Genomic DNA, 14,153 nt, shown 5'->3' on the forward strand with positions numbered 1-14,153 from the left:
CCAGTGTCAGAACTTGGCCAGACTCCTGGAACAGGGCTCCACCTCTCTCTTTCTGTGTCTCACCCTTTCTCTCCCTTTTTTTTTTTCCTCTGCTGTTAACTATGGAAAGACAGCCTGGATCCTGGTTTAACATGACCCTGATAGCCTGGAGGTGCAGGGGGAGGGACAGTTAGAGAGATATTTGTGCTTGTTTGTTTAAGGCTCAGAGCACAAAGGCTGCTGAGGGATTAGAGTGTCAGTTTGCACACGCATACACAAACACACGCACACACACCCCCTTAGTGAGCCCCTGCAGAGGTTATCCTTGGACACACACATACAGTATGTGCATTGGATGTTATGTAACTGTTTTGCTGGAGAGGAGGAAACAGAAACAGAGAGAGGAGATTTAGTTAAACTTAGTCATCGGGGACACACTCAGAAACACAGCCATACATCACAATCATAGTTTCTCTTTGTATTGGAAAGATCTCCCAGTTTTGTGGTCTAATCATACATTTGATGGATTTGTTTGAAAACATACTTGAAATTTGCATTATTTATATCAAAAACTGACGATTAAGTCATATTGCTTGTGTGACAATCAACACGTTACCACCTTGACTTTAGACTCAAATGCAATGCAATACTCCTTTCTGAATGTGTTTTGGTTTCCATCTAGTGGCCGAGGCCTCGTACGACAACGCCTCTGATCATGTTCATTGATTATTTCATCTCCGAGTCGTCTGTCAGCTATCCAGCAATTTTTCTGCCTCTCTCTATGTACTTGGGCAGATGCTGACTCCTCATGGCTTTGACCTTTTCATGGGCAGTTTGCTGGCAGAGATCAATGTCAAACCTGTTGGGAGCCTCTTCTTTCTGAACAAATCATCTCTCAATCTTGCTTGAGCTAAACTGAGCTGACAGAGCAACCTGTTTCCTTTAAGGTTTTCACAAATAGAGACATGGATTTTCAAATTCTCCTTGTCAGAGTTACATTAAAAGATAAAGTTATGGTTATTCTATGTTGATCTTATTGTCAACAAATGTCATGAAAAGTATTATCTTATTCCTCGGTGCCATAGACCTTCACTGTTGTCCAAAAACTATTAAAACACATAAATTAGCTGCAGTGTTGCACTGGGTGACAAGTTCCTACTATACATTATGATGAACATGTGCACTTTAGTTTATTTTGACTCAATCCCAAACACACCATCCTGCTGCCGTAAATACTCACTAGAGCACCAAATGTTTGTTAATCTACAGCTTAAAATTGTCTCCAAGAGACTATTTATTCCTGTTTGAGTGTTTGCTAAAAATCCACAGTACCCATTAAAAAAAGCAAATGTATATTTATGTTGCTTTTTTAAAAAATTTTTTAGGTTTTATTAGCTTTGACACAGACTAATATATTGTTGGCTTTAATCTTCTCATGGCTTTTGTTGACAGTAAGATGTCATTACCTTGTCCCACAGATCTTCTGTGCACCGTCATTTGATGATAAGATCCTGGAAGTCGTGGCTGTGTTTGGAAGCATGCAGATGGCTGTGTCTCGAGTCATCAAACTGCAGCACCACCGCATAGCACAGGTGAGAACACACACTACAAACAATACAGTATGAGGGGAAAAAATACACATACATATAAAAATATATATATCTAATCTATGCCTTTTTGCCTGAATCAGTGTCGAACTGTGAAGATCACTATCCTGGGTGACGAGGGCGTTCCCATTCAGGTGGATGGTGAGGCCTGGATCCAACCGCCTGGAGTCATCAAGATCCAGCACAAGAACAGAGCTCAGATGCTCACCAGAGACAGGGTGAGATACATAAAAAGAGGAGGGGGGGGGGGGGGGGGGGTGAAGTGGAGGCTCAGTGAAGAGCAGTAGATGTCTGGAAAGTCTGGAGAATAAAAGGAACATGAGAGGAGAGGTTAAGCTTTGGGTGAGAGTTGTGCTTGTAGATGGATAAAGCTTTGCAAGAATTGCTTTACGGGATATATAGTTATCCTTTGTCTCCTTTTATTTTCCCTGCAGGCGTTTGAGAACACGTTGAAGTCATGGGAGGACAAGCTGAAGTATGATAAGCCTCCATTGCGGCCTCACCTTTACCCGCAGCAGTCTGTGGATCTGGCAACAGAGGAAGAGGCCACCCTGGTGCAGATGTGCGCCCGTGCTGCAGAGGAGCTTATTACAAGGTAAACATGCATGAATATCATGCCCCACTCTCTGGGTGAACAGGCTGTTAGATATACAGAATCGTGCCCTCTGATGTGCTCTGTCTAATCACAGGATATGTGAGGCTGCAAAGACCAATGGGCTTTTAGAGCAGGAGTTGGCTCATGCTGTCAATGCCGCATCTCACGCCATCAACAAAACACACCCGAAGTTCCCAGAGGTGAGCAAGAAGTCACATAACACACTGATCAACATCAGGGGTGTGTTTCTCTGTCATTTGCTTGACTCATGTTGTCTGAAGAAACACCCACACACCTCATTTCTGAGTCCACAGGAGCTGCCACTTTAGTTTAAACCAATTTGTTTTATCTTGTAAAACAAAAGATTAAAGATTACAGTACAAGTCACTATAACAGCAGTTTATGTTAAACCAGACAGACTGACACTGCAAACAGCTAACACTTATATATCTCAAAACCTTACTATTTCTCAAAACTATGATAAAATAAGTAGATCATGTTTAACTGTCAAAGGCAGAGGGAGCCTGCGATTACTCAACAAACTGAAAATGTCGATTTATAGCCGCCATGTACTAGTTGAAGCAGCACCATAAATATAGGCCTATGTATGTAAAGATTGTGTTCATAAAGCTGTCAGTAAAGTAGGCGGGTAACCCCTATGTGAACTCATGCAAACATTCAATCACACTCACAGCTATAAGCAATAGTCACAACAAAACATGTTCAAATACAAAATGTATATGTTAACACATTGTGTTAAAACCACCAAGTGTTGTTTATGGAAAGATAATATTATATAATCCATGTACTATAAATTCAAGAATTAAAAACTAAGGACAATATTTTCAATTGATTTTCTAAAGAAAGTGAAGAAATTGAATTTACAACAAAGGCCATTATTAGATGTGTGATGTCATTCTGCCGTCCTGTGAATCACCTTTGTGTTGATGTTAGCGTGTCAAAACATGCTACATTTTAGCTACAGTTCGACGTGTTTTGACAGAAAAGTCATTCCCTGAAAGCAACACTAGTTTAACTGAACTGGTTGTAAAACTGAAGCTAAGCTAGTCAAATGCTAATTGAGAAAAAAACAAACAAACAAACGCTGTTGTACGATGATGTAAGATTTGTAAGGTTTCCTAAATGACTCTTTTCTAAATGTGTCTCATCTCCAGAGTCTGACTAGGATCACAGCTATAGAGGTGGCCAGCACTGTCAAGGCTCTGTACTATGAGACTGAGTCTCTTCTGGTGGGCCGAGTCTCCCTGGTGAGTTATCATAGCTTTAACAGGGACTTTATCATTATTTATCTAATACCTTTTACTCTTTATTAATCATTGTTTAAACCATTTTGTGGTCTTAAAGGATAATTATCAATCTTATTCATTATGTTGCATTATGATTTTGGTTTGTGTTCTCCCCATTGTAGCAACTGGACCCACCAGAGGAGGAGCAGCTGTCCAACGCTCTGCAGAGTGTTGAGATGGAACTGGGCAAACTGGGAGAGATCCCCTGGCTCTACCATATACTGCAACCCAACGATGAAGAGGTAAGCATCTAGGACAACCTCTGGCACACACATGGATATGTGCACACACATATAGACACACCACTTTGTGTGTGATACGTCTATAAAGTAGATAACATTACCAACATTCTTTATTTATTAAAGGCTATCTGCACACATATACAGTATGTCTTTGGTGAAACATGGCTCCAGGTAACGGGAGAGCTGAGTAGCTAAATGAAAGGCTATAGGTTGACTGTGCTTATGTACCAGGACCACTCTCTGGGTTACGGCAAGAGGAACAGTCGCAGCGGCATGTTTCGCATAGTGCCCAAGTTCAAGAAGGAGAAGGCCGCCAAGAAGACGAGCCCTCAGTCAGGTAGGTTTTTGCCCAGTTTTCCCTCAGTAGTGAAAACAGTGGACAGACTGATTAAATCTGCACAGGATGGGGAATCAGTCCAGGTCTTTCCTGTCTGCCGTGGGGATTTAACAGGGAATCATTTACACTGCCAGCTCTGTCTGAAATGTAGTTACACTACACAATTGAAACCTTTTGATCTCCAAAGTGAAAGCATGAGCTGAGAGCTCAAACATTTCTGTGTTAGTAGAGGCTAAGAGAGATTTGATTTGTGAATCATGATGTAACATTTAAGTTGAGACAGTGTGAATGTGTTTTCTTTCTCTTAGCTTACATTTTAGGTTCAAACAAGAGCCTGCTAACTTTTGACTTCCCAGGCAAAAGTAGTTACATTAGATACATTTCTTCTTTCTTCAAATATATTTGATCACATACTCAGAACACTTCCACCACAGGCAGTCGGGATGATTTGTGTGAAGTGCTACCATCCTTTTTTCATTCATCGATACTGTATATCTGACCACAGTGTTTAAACTCTACACACCATCTCCTGCAACATTGTCAGACTCAGTTTAAGAAAAAGGATTGATGCAGCAGAACCAGAGCTATCGTCTTTTTTTAATCCATGCATTGTCCTTGTCAAAACCTGCTGATTGATTGAAGATTTAGGTTTGTTGCCTCGAACCTCAAGCAGGCTACAGAGATCTGGTAACCTCACTTATTGCTAATTCCATGCTTCAAGATTTTTTATTTTTTTTTACATTTTCAAACTTGTAGTCTTCAGCCCCAACTGACGCTGCTACAAGTGACATCAATTGAGAGAATTTGTCAGGATTTACACAGCTTCCTCTGGAGCCACAGAAGGCTTTATACAACTTTTTTTCACATCTGCACAACAGTTAAGTTCTCCTTCAAGGCAGAAAAAGAGATGAAGACATTTGTGAGCACATGTACGCACAGTCTCTCCCAGACACACACATGCAAAATATATAAACTTGGTTCTGCCAACAGTCACCATGGTTACCTGTCACCATGCCTCTTGATACCATCATGTCACAATATGCATAAAGGGGTTACTGCATTCTCATCTCCTTGTTGAAACCCAAAGAATGGGTGTGTGTTTGAGGTGTGACATCCCTCAGTCTGACCCTAACCATCAACTGGCACCCCCTCCCCTCCATTCATGCTCTCATCCAGCTGTCAACATGGCTTCAGAAGGCACAAAGTCAGGAGGAGAACAAGGCTGCACCAAGGAAAAGGTTGCAGGCACCAAATAAAAAATAAAAAATCTATATCAGATTTCTAATATGATGTTGCTCACTAGTGGATTATTGATAGGAATAATTAATAGGAATAGTAAGAAAGTCTTTAACAGTCCGATCAGGTGCGAAAGTGTAAGCCTTTCCTCTCACTGAGGGCTGGTTCCTGATTACCTGGGCTGTATTTCCTGCAGACTGCACAGGCTTATGCCTCCCTTTACCTTCTTCAGCTTCTGTGTTTTCTGATCTGGTTAACGGTATGCATGCCCCCAGCCTTCCTGGTACATCATTGGCCACCGCCTTGTTCCAACCAACCTTTGGCCTTTGTCAAACTTCTCCCTCCTCTGCTAGCTGCCGCCATCGCTCTCCTTCTTCCCTTCCTCTCCTCTCTGATGCTCATTCCCTTTTTTTTTTTTTTTACATCTTTTCCTTCAATGGTTTACCACAATTTGTGCCCCGTTGTGAGGTTGAGTGTATGATGACTTATTCACATCTGTGTGCTGTGAGAGAGAGCGAGGACAAGCAGTTGATTGAAGTGTGAGAGTGACAGTTTGTGGTGTATGTGCGTACCTGTGAGGCACTCTGAGCCTCTCTCTGCTCTGCTCTGTGTGTGTGCGCGCGTGTGTGTGTGTGTGTAGTCGAGAGATGGGGCACAGAGGAGGTGGGAATCTGGCTGGAACAGCTGAGTCTAGGGGAGTACAGAGACACCTTCATCCGACACGACATCCGAGGCTCCGAGCTGCTGCACCTGGAGAGGAGGGACCTGAAGGTACACACACTCGCACCTGTTACCACACCTCGATCTCTCAATGAATCTGTGTGAACCATCTCCTCTGACCCGCAATCAACTCTTTCTCTGTTCTATTTCTTATGTTCTTCAACCTGTTAGATGTCTCCCTGTTTTGCCACCTCTCGTGCTGCGCTGCATCGCTCTGCTTGGCTTTTACTATCTGATCGTTGCTTGGTGAAAAAGACTTGCTGTAACCCACTAACACTGTATCTGCTGAGAGGGAAAGCCTACAGGGTAGCGATGGGCTGGGACGTGATTGAGCAAACTGAGCTGGGCTGGTTTGAGTGGTAGTGAAAAATCAGGCAGTGAGTTTAAGTGTCATATTTAAACTGGCTCAGCTCAGGTTGTATGGAGTTGGTTTCAGGTGTTTTTACACAAATGTACAAAAAAGCACAGATCACACTTCCACACCTGTTTATTTTATTTCGCTCTGAAGTGTGGGACATTTCATTCCTTCATTATCAAAAGTTGTATACAGTACCGTCGTTGCTGTGGAAACGACGTTGCCACGCTTTCTGATGTGCAAAAGGATAATAGAGAGAAAAACATGAGCATGAGCACAACTGAAGAGAGCATGAAAGGCTGCAAAGAAGTAAAATGAGCATCTCTCCCTAGTAAATAAAAGGATCACTGCTGTGAGGAATTTCATCTCCTGTTCTCTTGCTAAAAATGCAAGAATTTCATTAATGATTTCATCAAGACGTGCAAATCTTGTTGGAGTACAGATTGCATTCAGATTGCAACACAGACTGTTCCACTGGCGCTGACCTCAGGCTGCCTCGTTCAGGTGGACAAAGGGCAAGTTCGCAACTGGGTTCGAAAAACAATTTTCGTTACTCAAATTTTCAATGAACCACTTCAAGAGTCCATGAAAGCGCCCTTCATGGATCACAAAACAATGTGTATGCAAATTGTGGTGTAAATACAGTTTACACATCCCTACAAATTACAAATCCATCAGTCGATGAGAAAGCAGCATTGCTATGAAATTCAGAAATCAGAGCCTGACTGATGCTGCGTTTTAGAGGCTGGTAATATAAATATTTGATAGTTCAAAAAGCATATTGGTCACAAAAATGTTTGTACTTAGCAGAACAGTTTTCAGTTGAAAAATAAACTTGTCAGTGCTCTCTGGTGGACAATCTATGTAATGGAGACACTGTTTCTGTACTGCAATTTCTTGTTGGTAGACATGCAGGATGTGCTGATATGATATATCTGTAAAGAGCTAATATTAGCTAATACCCAGCATTGTGGTCAGTTAAAGAAGTCTTTTTCTTACAAACATCACTGCACAACAAACAGGATGCCTTTGTGTAATGACAACTGACAACTCATGTCATTGTCTTAGACTTTGCCTCATTTGTCCAATTAGCTGTGTTGGTTTTATTATAATGGTTAAAAATTCAGCTGAAACAATTAGTCGATTAATTGATTAGTTGATTGACTCAAAATCAAATCAGTTTTGATAAAATAAATAAATAAAATAAAACTGCGAACCTATGCTTCAATTGATAATGAAAAGAATCATTAGTTGCAGTCCTACATAAAACTGTCCACAAAAGTTGTGGTATTGAGTTGTGGTATTGAGCAGACTGTCATCAGATTAGCGATTTTATTACACAAGTTTATGAGTCGTGAGCGTTGCACAGCAGCATTGAAGGTGGTGACGTATTGGAAAAAGTTGAGAGTTCCATGAAAAGTCATAAGGAAACTGAAATTTCTCTAATCAGTTTCTCTATTAGCACAGATATCTTTTTACTGGAAGCACTGGGTTACCAGAGCAACTGCACGTGTCATCTTTTTTTCAATGAGTCCGGCAAAAGTAGTGTGGTGTCACATTTCTTGTAAAATAGAGGAAGGGTTGTGGCTGTGATCACAAACATAATGTGGTGGAGCAGAATCATGTAACAATTTGTGTTTTGTTGTGATTTGAGTGGAAACAAGAATTTGTTATAGAAAACAAAACAAAAGCAATTGCCTATTTAAAAAGATTAAACAGGCAACTGTTTCATTCTCAGTTTATCAGGTTGTCATTGTTGCATGTAAACACAGTCAAATCTAACTTCATGAAATCTTAAAGATCCCCTCCAGACATGTTTTAAGACATAAAAAGACTCTCTGAGTAATGTAATTATTTGTGTTATATTCAGTGTTAAAAAGTTCAATTACCACATTATAAATTCTTAAAATTATATTTTCCCCTCCTCCCTCATTGAAAGAATCTATGAATATGCAAATATTTTTATTTCTAAAGTTTAATCGCTGGACACAAGATGTCTTGAGGTTAACGTATGGAGAAATGCTTCCCACAAGTCTCTTCGTTTGCGACATTTTTTTCTACCTTGCTGACAAGCTGATGTTGGCTCGTCTTGCATGTCAGTTTAACAGCCGCCCGGCTTGAACATGTACAAATGTATTTGAGAAGTTCACATTTTGAGTAAAGAATGAGAGGAAAGTAGTTAAATCCTACTACTAGAGTTTGTTTCGTAGTTTGCTGACGTGGCCTCCTGAGTGGCTGGAAGTCGGCCGTGTCGCACATGGGGCTCATCAGGAGGGGGGCCTTAAAGAGAGGAACAAAAACAGACTATTTCAGACAGAGGCTGAACTGAGGGACTGTGTAAAGGGTCAGTATGAGTTAAATAAGGACTTTTTTAAACCCTAAATCGTGATAAGATATTCGGGTAGAGCCCTATAAAATATAGACCTGGAAATGTGCGTGATACGTCCCTTTAAAGAGAAACTTAATGCCAGGCTGAAAAGCAGTGTTTTACTGCCATCTCTGGTTAAAAGATTACACCCAGCATTACTGACGGGTGTGGTCAGACGGTGTTATACCTGTAAACACACTCAACAGTGATGTCACAGTGTACTGACACAGCCTGTAGTACACTTCTACATTACTGCAGAAAGGTGAGAAGTTAAACCACTAGAGGTCAGCAAAAAGGCAAGCAAGCCAAAGGAAACTGGACTTACTTTTATATTCTTAAACCAAAACAGAGATAAATAGAGCCTTGTGAATGTATTATGGCTATTACGCACACATACACACACTGGTTTTACACACTGGAAACATACAGTCGCTGTTCAACTTTATGGATTAGAAGACGACAGCAGCAACAGTAAATGGAAATCAAAAAGCACATCATGATGTAAGATGACCAAGTGGTGTAGTCTTGATGAATAACTGCAGGTTTTTGAATGGTTGATACAATTCAAAATTCCCCTAAAGACCAATATTTGGTTATAATGTTTTACTTGCAGCTTACTGTCACTATGTTTTTAATGTGTTTGTCTTCTTGTCCCTCTTCAGGATCTGGGGATATCGAAAGTGGGTCATATGAAGAGAATTCTCCAGGGAACTAAAGATCTGGCCAAGGCCTCCATGGTTGACCTTTAACCCAGAAGCAGATGCTTCTTGAGAGGGGAAACAAACATTCCCCTCACATCGGTGGAGGAGTTTGAGAGCACCATAGGCAGTGAAGGAGAAGATAGGTATTCAAGGAGAGTCGGAGTATATCGCTTGGCTGAGAAAGCCTTTGTGGTGTAGTGAACAAGATACAATTAGCGTGTTTGTTTGTGCTTTGGTGCCAAAATGACAGTCAAGAAAGCTGATGAAAGTACAAAAGGAAGTCATGGATCTTCACAAAAAGCCATTTCTTAGTTAATATCCATTCATAGCACACAATCAGGTATGCAACTAACCATACGGTTGACAGTTGACTGGCTGTCTGACTTGTCATAACAAACTAGTAGCAAAACCAGGACTTCCATGAGTGTCCCCTTAGGGATTTAGTCTCAGTTCAGTTCAGTAGTGTGAAAAAATGAGATGTTTGCTGGATCTCTGCCTCACATTACAGAGCTAAAGCAGCCTCCAGGTTTCAGTAGCGCTGCTGTTCAGTGGAGACAGAAAAGATAAACTTGTAACATCACAGTTTAGGTGGTGATATGGAAGGTGTGGTGTTTGAAAACAGTGGGATACTGTCGCATGCTATGCTTGCTCAACTTTAGATATGTTTAATTGCATGATTAGTGTCTTGATTTTTTTTTTTTTTTTGGTGTGTGTGTGTGTGTGTGCAAAATAACACTTGAACAAGTTTTACATGACTTAAGTATTATGATGCCATTTGTTACTACTGAAAGCATCCTTTTTGGTTTAAATCAAACTCTTTTTCTAGCTTTAACTTATTTTGTTTGCATGATAATGACGTGTCAAAGATCTGTGTCAAGTGCCATATCTTTAGTCATTTAGCGTAAAATGTGCTTTATTGGTAGACATCATAAGAATTGTTTTAAAAATTGTTGATGAGGTATGACTACATGGAATTAATATCCGTACCAAAGTGAATGTCTAAGAAAACGTGATCATTTGATGACAACTCTTTATTTAGTAAGCCAGTAGGTCTTAGGTTTGAATTCCATTAAACATGGGAGAAAGATTAGTATTAGTCAGGAAGAGAGTTAAATTGTTGGTCTAAAGCCAACCACATATACTGTAGGGTCGTCTTTTTTAAGGAATACTTACAGTAAAAGGCACTTTTTACTTCTTGCTTTTTGCAAGTGCAAATCCTCATATCATTACATAGAATTAACGGTTCACCTCAACTTTTTAACTTTTGGCAATTTAACACAGTATTTAACACTAACGAGAATAGGCTAGATATCGGTTTTGAATATGTAATAGAGCAGTTGATCTGCAGCCTGCATAGCATTGTTGAAGTGCAGCTTTCTTTCCCCTTCAAATTACAAGTGAGATGTTGATAGAACACTACTTTTTCTTGTTAGTTTCTTTAAAACTGGTGGCATTACAGGGTATATTTCTATATGTGATGCTAAGTTTGTATATATATATGCACTGTATATACAGTATACCATTGTATGCAAACAATGTTTGTAAGTGTTGTAGTCTAATGCATTTGTAGATTGCTGACATGGCATGCATTGTCAACAGCTAACACATTTGATTGTGTATATTACACCATAACAATTGTGTATTGTTGATTTGGTTCTAATCTCTTGTACATGATAATGCTGTTGTATTCTAATGATGGTGCAATATTTTATCTCTTGTTTTGATACAGTCTCTGCAGCTTTCTGACATGATGTTTTTCAGTGGGGAAAAAAAAAAACCTTGAAAGATTTTTTTTTTTTTTGTACATGTACTCCTCTTCAAGGTTTGAGGATCAGATTTTAGAAATTAGACCCATAGACAGACTGCTTTTTCTTACGGACTACAAAATATCTTCCAGCGGTTCACTAGTTTGTAGTTTTTGCTCCTCTGTGCTTCCAAGATGATACACTAAAGTTAGGACTGTGTAAATGAATGAGTAGAATGGGCAGACATGACTGTTATGTTAATATGTAACATGTTTCACAATGTATTTGTGTGTGTGCGCGCGTTTGGGTGTGTGTACTACAACAGTGGCATATTGTACCTTATCATTACCATTGCCAACTAAATTGACCATGTAATATCCAATCTGATAATTTAGTTTTTCCCCTGTTGAGAATAATTTATTGCTTGTGTGTTGGTTTTAATTCTGCCTTTTACCCCCTGAGAGTCATTTGCCTTCAGTTTAAAAGCTTTTTGTTTTACTGAATATTGAGCACTAAAATTTACACTTTACAAGTTTTCATCCGTCACCTTTCATCCCAGTATCCCAGTACTATGTTATAGTACAATGTAAGTGATTTCAGGGACTCAGTACAGGTTAGTCATGTATTGTCCCTAACATACCACCAGAGGGTGATCCATCACATCTCACATCTCTACCATCCCTGAGTCACGATGTGAAACAGCATTATTTTACAATTGTTTATGCCGACAATCACCTGTGTCAGACTATTTTACACAGAATAGTGTTGCACATTGGCATGCAAGATAAAACTTTTATCGCATATTGTTAATCCTGCAACTGATAGCCAAAGATAAGTGTTAGTCACTATAAACCACAGATGTGTAAACATCAGAGATTTTCCCCCATTTTATTGCACCCTGAAGATCATTTAGTCTCATGGACAGAACAATGCCTTGTATTCATGTAGTAGATCCACATCATCTCTTTGATGACAGTTGACCTTTGGCTAGCCAGAAAATCTGGGTCTACTGCAGGTTTTGTCTAAGTTGAAGCCTTTTTTATGAGTATGTGCTTTAATTGGAGCAGTTTAATAGAACTGTACACTGCCTTGTTTTTGCAGTCAAGTTTAGCCTCACGTCCATTTGATCCCCATCACGCCAGTCACTGAACTGAATTCACTGACACTGTTGCAGTTCTTGAGCTGTGTCTGTCTGTGTTTATGCTATCTGTGTGTCCAAAGTGTCTGCCAGGTTCTGTCAGTCTCAAGTGTTTTGGCCCCAGACTTCAAGGCAAGAGAATGCTTGATCTTTCCATGCAAAGTGGAAGTTGCCACCTTTCTCCCTTGCCGTGTTTTCCAGTGGTCTGTAAATAATGCTGCAAACTGCCTGGTTTTCAAAAACCAACGAAACCCATGCAAGGATCTCTAAAAGACAGGATAACATATAGTCTTTGACATGGTTCCTAAAGTGATGGGAGTAAAGTGAGTTTCATTTGTTTACATTATGTTTACAATGGCACAGTTTTAATTTTTAAGAATATATATGTAGGTATAAACAATATTTGCATATTTATTGCCTAAGGTTAAATGATATGATGTGTATTGTGTTTTCACATTTTGAATATAATGTTACAGTCGTCACCTGTATTACTATCTGGATGATTTTGGTAAAGTAGTTGATAATTTTTATGACTACTAAGTGACTGTTTTCTGTGCCTTTTTATGGTTAGAATGCATGGTTAACTATTTATTACAATTTGGAGTCACCAAGATGTGTATTTTTGTATTCTGAATAAATAAATGGTTCAGCTTTTGTTGTACATTTTTAAGGTGCCTTAAAACAGGCTACCTATTCATATCTCTCTTCTTCAATAAAACCAAATACATATGCAGTGTGTTTGTGCCTCATTTTGCTTTAATGCTGTGCTATGAAATTTAAAATAGCTTCAGGGAATAAAATGTGTTCCAGTTGATTATGTATACATATATATATATATATATATATTTAGCTTTCCTAATGTGCCATAAGATAAATCACTTTGGGCAAACAAATTATGTGTGGCATTTCAAAGTTTCACAACCAAAAGTTGAATAACTACATTGTGACTCAAGACTGTGGGCCATCTGTGACATTTGAAGTTTTACTGGAACATTCAAATCCCTAAGGAGAATTTCTCTCCACATCCTCTCTTCTGACGAAAATCTCTCATCCACTTTCATTCTAGTCTCGCCATAGCCCTTTTACCATAAGCTAACTCCCCGTACTTCAAGTGCTTTCTCGTCAATGTTTTTTTCGTCATCATATTCAATCTACGGTAACATGTTCTTTTTCTTTTTGTTTTATTGGACTGCTCTCTTTCACCTCTTTCACCTCTGATTCATAAGCTGTTGGGAGTCTCCTAAATGTCCCTGAGAAGCAAAAACCCAATGATGAATCACATGGAATACATCTAAGTTACATATATCGTGGCTGTTGATGTGCCCACAGTTGGCTAAAGTTTCCAGGATTAGCAAATAATTTTATGTTCAAATGAATAGAGCAGACTTGAATTATTTTGAAATGCATTGGTCAAGACAAGCAATCTGAACTGGGAACATCAGCAATGTTGAGGAAATGACAAAACACTGTATGGGAAACCATTTCAACATTTTTTGAGAGAATTTTTTAAATTATTTTTTAAACAACAACAGACAAGGGACAAAAAAGGAATCATAAAAGTAAAACAAATACAATACTGCCTATAAACTATATAATATCATCCCATTAACCCCATCCACACCAACCCTCCTCTCAGGCTCCTCTGGGCAAAACAATACAAACTACTGGTAACATATAGTAAGAATTCATAGCACATTAACAATTCATACTGACAGTTCATATCAAAACATGATCAACTAAAATGGAAACATGAAAAAAAAATCTCAACAGGGGGCACTTACGTCTCTATACATAAAATTTCCTTCCTAGAGATAAGAATGATC

General features: G+C 39.3%; 1 protein-coding gene across 6 annotated transcripts in view; it reads left to right on the forward strand.

Moving 5' to 3' along the window:
* dgkh (diacylglycerol kinase, eta) overlaps positions 1 to 13,063 on the forward strand; it is a 53,898-nt gene extending 40,835 nt beyond the window's left edge. For 3 of the 6 annotated variants that reach the window (XM_067604153.1, XM_067604154.1, XM_067604149.1), the window contains 9 exons: positions 1,458 to 1,571; positions 1,670 to 1,804; positions 2,021 to 2,181; positions 2,276 to 2,381; positions 3,357 to 3,449; positions 3,611 to 3,730; positions 3,962 to 4,067; positions 5,944 to 6,074; positions 9,409 to 13,063. In XM_067604153.1, coding sequence (XP_067460254.1) covers positions 1,458 to 1,571; positions 1,670 to 1,804; positions 2,021 to 2,181; positions 2,276 to 2,381; positions 3,357 to 3,449; positions 3,611 to 3,730; positions 3,962 to 4,067; positions 5,944 to 6,074; positions 9,409 to 9,495 — 1,053 coding nt within the window. In that variant the 3' untranslated portion in view covers positions 9,496 to 13,063. Of the gene's footprint in view, positions 1 to 1,457; positions 1,572 to 1,669; positions 1,805 to 2,020; positions 2,182 to 2,275; positions 2,382 to 3,356; positions 3,450 to 3,610; positions 3,731 to 3,939; positions 4,068 to 5,943; positions 6,075 to 9,408 lie in introns of all 6 variants that reach the window. The other 3 variants (XM_067604150.1, XM_067604152.1, XM_067604151.1) reach the window with 3 other exon arrangements.
* The last annotated feature ends 1,090 nt before the right edge of the window (positions 13,064 to 14,153 follow it).

This window comes from Thunnus thynnus, chromosome 11 (genome assembly GCF_963924715.1).
Source record: "Thunnus thynnus chromosome 11, fThuThy2.1, whole genome shotgun sequence".
NCBI lineage: Eukaryota > Metazoa > Chordata > Actinopteri > Scombriformes > Scombridae > Thunnus > Thunnus thynnus.